Raw genomic sequence first — 7,672 nt, 5'->3', positions numbered from 1 at the left:
AAAATTTCCCTCCACCGGTGAGATGTAGCACCAGAATTCGTCATAATTGCAACAACAAGTTCAGTAAGAGTTCTATTCTTTCTTTCTGCTTTACCATTCATTTCAAGAGAATATAGAGCAGTCGTTTCATGTACAATTCCATGTTGTTTATAAAAAATTAAATAAACTAGAAACATACAGTTTACCTATCACTACAAATTCTTACTAAATCATTTTCAAGTTCTTTACAAAGTTTTTAAACTTATCCATTTCATTCACAAAATTATCATTCTTTGTGATGATGGTGTACAAACCTACCCCAATAAACTGACTAAATCTTTCCTTATTTATTAGAAGAAAAAAAAACATAAACATGATTCTTTATAATCTCTGGAGTATACATGACATCCTTCAAGATTAAAGTCTTTTCATATGTGGCCATGTTCTACTTCTCCAATATCGACAACACTAGTGGTGTGGACATCTCCCAATAACACTTTCTTATCTTTAGTATTCATGTATGTTTTAAACGTAACACGATCATAACAAACACAACGAGAGATGTCAGTGTTTATCCACCAACCATCAGATTCATCAACAATTTTGATTTCAATGATCATAGTAAAAAATTGTCCATTAGCCAGGTTAACCTCCGCAATTACGGGCTACACTAGGTTCAAGCTTGCTTCTATATCTCTTAGCCATTTGACTTAGTTTTTCACAGTTGAAACAGAGGGAAAACTACGTCATTTCTTTGAGGTGGTGGTTGTTTTCTAGTTGGAGCAATTGGGGCCATAGAAGGGTTCTCATTCTTAATTCGGTTCACAATATTGCGGTTCTATTTTTTTAATGATTTACCATATAGCTTCAAAACCACACTGAATTTCTTTTTGTTGTTTAAAACAATCAATACTTTTCTTTTTAATCATGTCTCTGAGATTCTTCTTCAATTTAAATGAGACAGTCTCTCAATTAAAAATTATTTATTTTGTAACAAAGCATAATTCTTAAGAACTTTCAAACTAGGGGCAGTTTCTCAATAATAAAAAGAAATTTGAATTATTCATATAAATACATACCTCTAGTGATGATATCATGAGAAAATGTGTCATCTACCATCTGATACTTCACGTAGCTGCTAAAATCATTCTTTTGTTCTCCATCTTCTTCAATGTCATACTTGTTTTTCATAGCCTCTTAAACATATTTTGAAGTATCACAGTTACTGTAATAGTCATACAATTACAGATCATTTGCGATTCCATTCAAAATGTTATAATCATTCTTTCTATAAGGTGATTTCTTTCCTAAGTTGTAAATTGCCCGCTTTAACCTGTGCAGCAGATTGAACTTCAACACTATTATGTGTTACTTTTGGATCCTAAAATTTCTTACCGTTAGTTTGTTAGATTGATCCAGAAGGAGCAACAAAATATCCTCGATTAGAATGTTAGCTATCTTTTTCAACATTAAGAAGAAAATCATCTTTACATTTGAAGTGACATCTCTCAAACATGAACGGTTTATCAAAGACAATATCCGCAGAAGTACCAATAATTTCTTCGGTAGCCATGGCAAATCGAAACGTCTTAAAATTGATGAACCACGATTTTAACAAGTTTGCCACCAAAGAAATTACCGGGTTGAGTCGCAGAACAGTATGCTTTCTTTAAGACGTTTTGCGGTACTGCCAAAATTATGCAAAACAACTATTAATAACCACGGCGCCTCCAAGATAAAACAACCCAATTCTATACTATACGATTACTACTTGCACAGTAGATAATCGATCTAGATATACACCCTCAGATGGTACTAAGATCATTCAAATATGGTATAAATACCACCTTAGTATATGGTATAACAACCAATTGTAGTAATTTCTCAAACCAAGAGAAATTTCAATAATTCTCTAAAGAGAATCCAAGAAAATTATATTTGATAATTTCTCGACTCAAATGAGGAGAAATTAACATTATTCTCTAATGAGAATTCAAGAAAGTACTCGTAAAATTCAACGAGTAGAAAGAAATGAGAGAAGTGTTGAGATTGGTTGAAAATATACATGTTAATACTCTTTACGGTGAAGTATGATTGTCGGTGAAGACATTGAAAGCTTATGTATTATTTTCAACAAAGGTGGAGATTGTTGGGGTTTGGATGAAAATATATATGTTGAAGAAGTCCAACATCGCTTAGTTCTGTGAAGGAAGAGGGAGTCCAAGACTATATATATGATTAAAGATTTTCTAAGTCCCACATCACTTGTTTTAGTGATGAAAGAGAGAATTCAAGGCTATATATAGGATTCAAGTTCTTCATTATAAGATGCATCAGTCAAAAGCACTTTAAGCTTGTATTTGACTTTCTTTGTTCTCTTATGCTCTTGTATTGGAGTGTTGTGAGATGTAGTTAAATATTTATTTTGGAGGGTGTAAGTGTACTAGGGGCCTGAGGTATTTGAGGGTAAACTATGTGTTCACATAGTGTTATTCTCTGGTTGTCTATTGACAACAGTCGTGGTTTTTTCTCCGGTTTTGGAGTTTCCACGTTAATCTCTTGTGTTGTTATTTTGTTCCTCTTTTTTCTTTATGTTTTTTTATTTTCCCAACAACTGGTATCAGAGCTTTTAGTTCAATTTGGGGATAGGAGTTCTTAGCATGCTCTATGGTTGGACTGCAGTCATAAGTTCTGCTGTGCACTTTGGGTTAGAGAAAATTGATGGAAGAATTATTTTTTACTTGTGGAAATTTCAAGTCAAAGATGTGTTGCTACAATCAAGAATATACAAGGTGCAAGATTATGTCGGTGGTTGAAGAGCTTCCTGCCAACAAGGAAGTTACACCATAAATTTTCAACCTCGTTTTTGGCATGTGAAGAAAATTCTTGGAGTGGTTTAGCTTCAAGTGAAATTTATTCTTCATGATAAAGTATATCTTGAAGTGCATCAGTGATGACAATGTGAAAATCGGTGATGACAATGTGAAAATCTTGAAGTGATTTATCTTCAAGTGAAATATATTTTTCATGAGAGTATGATAGTTTTTAAAACTATGACTATCGGTGAAGATAATGTGAAAATTCTTGGAGTGGTGTATCTTCAAGTGACTATACCCTTTATGGTGGAGTATGATTGTCGGTCAAGACAATGAAAATTTATGTATTATTTTAAATTAAGGTGAAGATTGTTGAGATTGGTTGAAAATATACATATTGATACTCGTTACGGTGAAGTGTGATTGTCGGTGAATACATTAAAAGCTTAGGTATTATTTTCAAAGGTGGAGTTTGATGGGGTTTGATTGAAAATATATATGTTGAAGAAGTCCCACATCGCTTAGTTTGTGAAGGAAGAGGTAGTCCAAGACTATATATAGGATTAAAGTTTTTCTTAAGTCCCGCGTCACTTACTTTAGTGATGGAAGAGAGAATTCCATGTTATGTATAGGATTGAAGTTCTTCTTTATTAAATGCACCTGTTAAAAATACTTTAAACTTGTATTTGACTTTCTGATTCAACAAGCTTTGAAATTTGGAAATGCAGTGGCCCTTGAATTTCATGTTATATATAGGATTGAAGTTCTTCTTTATGCCAAAATATTTATACCAAAAATACACCACAACATAAATAACAACATTATAACAATATTATATAAATACCAACAGCCATTTATATAATATTACTAATATTTTAACCAATACCAAAGTACAATTATGTTCGAGTTTGGTTTTCCATAAATATAACAACTAAACGTACTACCCTTCCACATAAATACTTCGGTTACAATCACATGAACTTTAACTTCACTGCATCTTTATAACCTTCAAAATGACATTAACTACACAACCTACATCACAAATATTTTATAAAAAAAACATTCAAACTTACTTAATTAACCAACTCAAGTCACACTATTCTAACCCAAAATACAAGTTTCCAAAGGTAATTCTTCACTATTTGCCACGAACAACACACACCAAAATTTCTTCAGCAGGTGGGTACCTAATGGTGAAATTTAGAACATCACCTTTCTTGAACTTCCTGCTTTTCCCATACTCATACCAGCCCCTGCAAAGAAACATTTCATTCTTATCCTCTCTCTTCTTCAGGACACAATTGTAGGCCTTGCGTTTGCCCGTGTCATACAGTCCAATGGTAGTCTTGCCTTCCAATACACAACCAGTTATGACCTCAACAGGAATTTGCTACAATTCATTAGAAATTAATCACATTAGCACAAGGCATTAATTACAGTCACTTTAGTTACAATCATACAACCGTTATGGTTTACTTAAGGACTTACAAGAACTTGCGTGCCCATTGTTGGTGGGTTTGTAACCACCTTAGTCCAGCTTTTTTCTTTTTGCATTACAACAAAACTATCATCATGCTTGTATTTCAAATCAACATTTAAAATTATTCTATTATTAACTAAAATCTATTACTAAAACGGAATATACATCTACAAATATGAAACTTCTATTTAGGTTGTCCGATTAATTTGGATTTAGCTTCTAAATATATAACATAAATTATTATATTTACCCTTCCTTATCGGATGATATTGAAATGTGGTCATCTTCCTCTTCGACCATAACTCCTTTGCCCTTCCGGTCCGAACTCCTTTCTTTGGCAATGCAACTTGGTCCTTATTGATTTTTTTTTGCTCTTCTTTCGCTTATCACATTCTTTGCCATCCTTCTCTTCCCTGCATCCAGAAGAACAACGATAAACTATTCTTTCTAAACATTTTAACTATTATCACAACACTTTTATCATTATTTATTACGTACTTATTATCATCTTTATCTTACATGCATCCAAACATTACCTGCTATCTAATGACAGACAAACAATAAATATCTAAATAACAAATATTATGTCTATGTTTTACCTTTCTTTGGCAATGGAACTTGGTCCTTCCTGATTCTTTTTGCTCTTCTTTCGCTTATGACATTCTTTGCCATCCTTTTCTTCCCTGCATCCAGAAGAACATCGATAAACTAATATTTATAAACATTTTAACTATTATCACATAATTTTTATCATTATGTATTACCTACTTATTATCACATTTATCTTACATGCATCCAAACATTACCTGCTATCACAACGAAACCCTAATTTCGTTTTTGGAAATTATGTTTTGTCACCGAGGAACAAACCTTTAAAGCTACTTCTTTGGCATGTCTATATCTTGGGCCCATTTCATATATATTTATCCAAAGTCTTTAAGTTGGGCCCATCTTTTTTACTGCTTTCTTTGTCCTTTTTAACAAAAACATACCCTGGACCCAACTAATATATCTAATACATAACTAAATTGGGAAATATCCTTTTTTTGTCTGTACTTTATTTTGTCCATTCAATTGTTTCTTACCTTTATATCATTATTGTTTTTGGCCTATTATAATTCATTTTTTGGTCACGTTTTTACTATTATTTTGTACTTATTTTCACTATGTATAGATTATAAATAATTGTTTTCTCATTTTTCCTATTTATAACATAATATATACCCATTCATCCTATTATATTTATTTCTACACATTTTCTCCACCCAAATATGTTCTTTAAATTATTTTTTTTACTAACACCTCCCTTTTTAGAATTTTGTTAATTACGTCTCTGTATTAAAAAAATTTATTATTAACCAATTATGTTTTTTCTTTTGGGATTTTCATAATTTTTACATATTCTATTCTTATTCAAAACATAACACCAACCGACACCAGAACCCGTGCGGACGCACGGGTTTCCAACTAGTTATTTTCAAAGGTGGAGTTTGATGGGGTTTGATTGAAAATATATATGTTGAAGAAGTCCCACATCGCTTAGTTTGTAAAAGAAGAGGTAGTCCAAGACTATATATAGGATTAAAGTTTTTCTTAAGTCTCACATCACTTACTTTAGTGATGGAAGAGTGAATTCCATGTTATATATAGGATTGAAGTTCTTCTTTATAAAATGCACCAGTTAAAAATACTTTAAACTTGTATTTGACTTTCTGATCTCTTGCATATTGTAAGACATGCCTGGCTTTTCAACAATTGTTGATCTAGTCAATTGTTTTGCAGGCTGAGCTAAAATGCATATATCACAAAAAAAAAATTATAAGTGCCACTTAACTTGAGCCTTCGCGCAGCCATATTTTCTTCTACCAAATTGGTTTTTAGCATAAACATAGCATGTGGCTGATGCCACCTGATATGATGAGGTTTGGTTTTTGTTGCGTCACCATATTAAAGTTTGATCCTTTCCTTATACAAAAAATAATATTATTGGTATAGTAGCAAATTTAAACAAATAACATTTTTGTGCACGTATTAGTATTTTTCAATAATTGCATTACAGAATTATCTTTCCTATATAAAGAAATATTAAAAATCACCAATAATTTTGAAACAATACTAACACATCAATGGATATAAAACTGAGTGAGTAACATATATTAGCCAGGAAGATCAGTAGTGACGCCATGCCATTATTTTTCTTCTTTATCCGCATTTAGAAAAATAGAGTGAAAATGTTATAGTAGGACTTAGATTCTTTTACTCCTTAAGCTATGGTAGCTGCAAGTTCGAAACTCGGCTAGAATTAATTTTATAAAATGAAAGGTCTTTAGGCTAACCAAAAATATTCATATCATGCTAGCAATGCACTAAATTCTGTATCAAGACACAAAGCAAAAGAAATAATAAAACTGTAGAATAATGGGAGGAAACAAATTGCTAATATTGAAACAGCAATTACATATCAATTTCTGTAAAAGTTAAAATATAATGACGAAATAAGATAAAGATGAGGAAATTCTAATGCTTCATGATACCTAGAGCTCATGATATAAGATAAATATAAAGAAAATGGTAAATGCTAATAAGTTTGACTGGTGCCGCCGGGTAGTGAAAACAGAGACTCTGTATACACCACCGAATCGGATCTTTCGCAGTACATATGACAGAGGTGTTTTTCTAGCAGCTTTCCTTTGTCATTAAACTTCACCAATCCACTTTCTCTATTTCTTCCTACTATATCACCACACTTTGTTAAGCATGCTATGTATAAATCATTGTGCAAAACAGGATCAACAGAAAATTGAATAATCTTAGTCCAAGATGAGTGAACTCCATATTTTTGCATCACCCATATCTTCACTGTATTCAGGTCATTCACCCATGCACTGATAAGTCCTCCAACTTCTAACAAATCATAATATATAGGATAATTATTACTATAACTGAGAATAAAATCATCTGGCAGAGCTATCTCTGATATCGTCATTTCCTTTATATCAAAGGCAATAATAACATTCTTTGAGGTCTCATAATTATGAACTATCCAATGAATAGAACCATTCAAGAACAACCCACATTTACGGAAACAGTACCATACACGAGTCATCATATAAGGCAAATGAGAAGCAACCTCAATTGGTTTCCACTTATTATCTCTCAATGAGAAAATCATCAATTTAATTGCAAGATCATTATCTTCGCAGAACACCGAAACTATCAAGTAATCATCAGTAGAGTGATCATATGCAAAACCAGACAGAAGTTCCAAACGAGTCAGAAGTTTGATCATAGGTGTTATAGGATGGGCGGGTATTTGTTTGTGGGCACCGGTGGACGGATTCCAAAGGTAGAAGTCTGTGTCACTGTGCAAATACAGAAACCCTCTACAAAAACCTCC

General features: G+C 32.3%; 1 protein-coding gene across 1 annotated transcript; it reads right to left on the bottom strand.

Moving 5' to 3' along the window:
- Positions 1-3,933: 3,933 nt before the first annotated feature.
- Positions 3,934-7,666, bottom strand: LOC131629681 (F-box protein CPR1-like; the record flags this gene model as incomplete). The annotated part of the gene is made up of 4 exons (XM_058900458.1): positions 3,934-4,185; positions 4,284-4,401; positions 4,875-4,958; positions 6,933-7,666. Coding segments are annotated over 4 exons (1,188 nt in total), but the record flags the coding sequence as incomplete, so codon positions are not given.
- Between the last annotated feature and the right edge of the window lie 6 nt (positions 7,667-7,672).

This window comes from Vicia villosa, unplaced genomic scaffold, assembly GCF_029867415.1.
Source record: "Vicia villosa cultivar HV-30 ecotype Madison, WI unplaced genomic scaffold, Vvil1.0 ctg.000591F_1_1_2_unsc, whole genome shotgun sequence".
In the NCBI taxonomy this organism is placed as follows: domain Eukaryota; kingdom Viridiplantae; phylum Streptophyta; class Magnoliopsida; order Fabales; family Fabaceae; genus Vicia; species Vicia villosa.
This window is presented reverse-complemented; position numbering and strand designations above follow the sequence as displayed.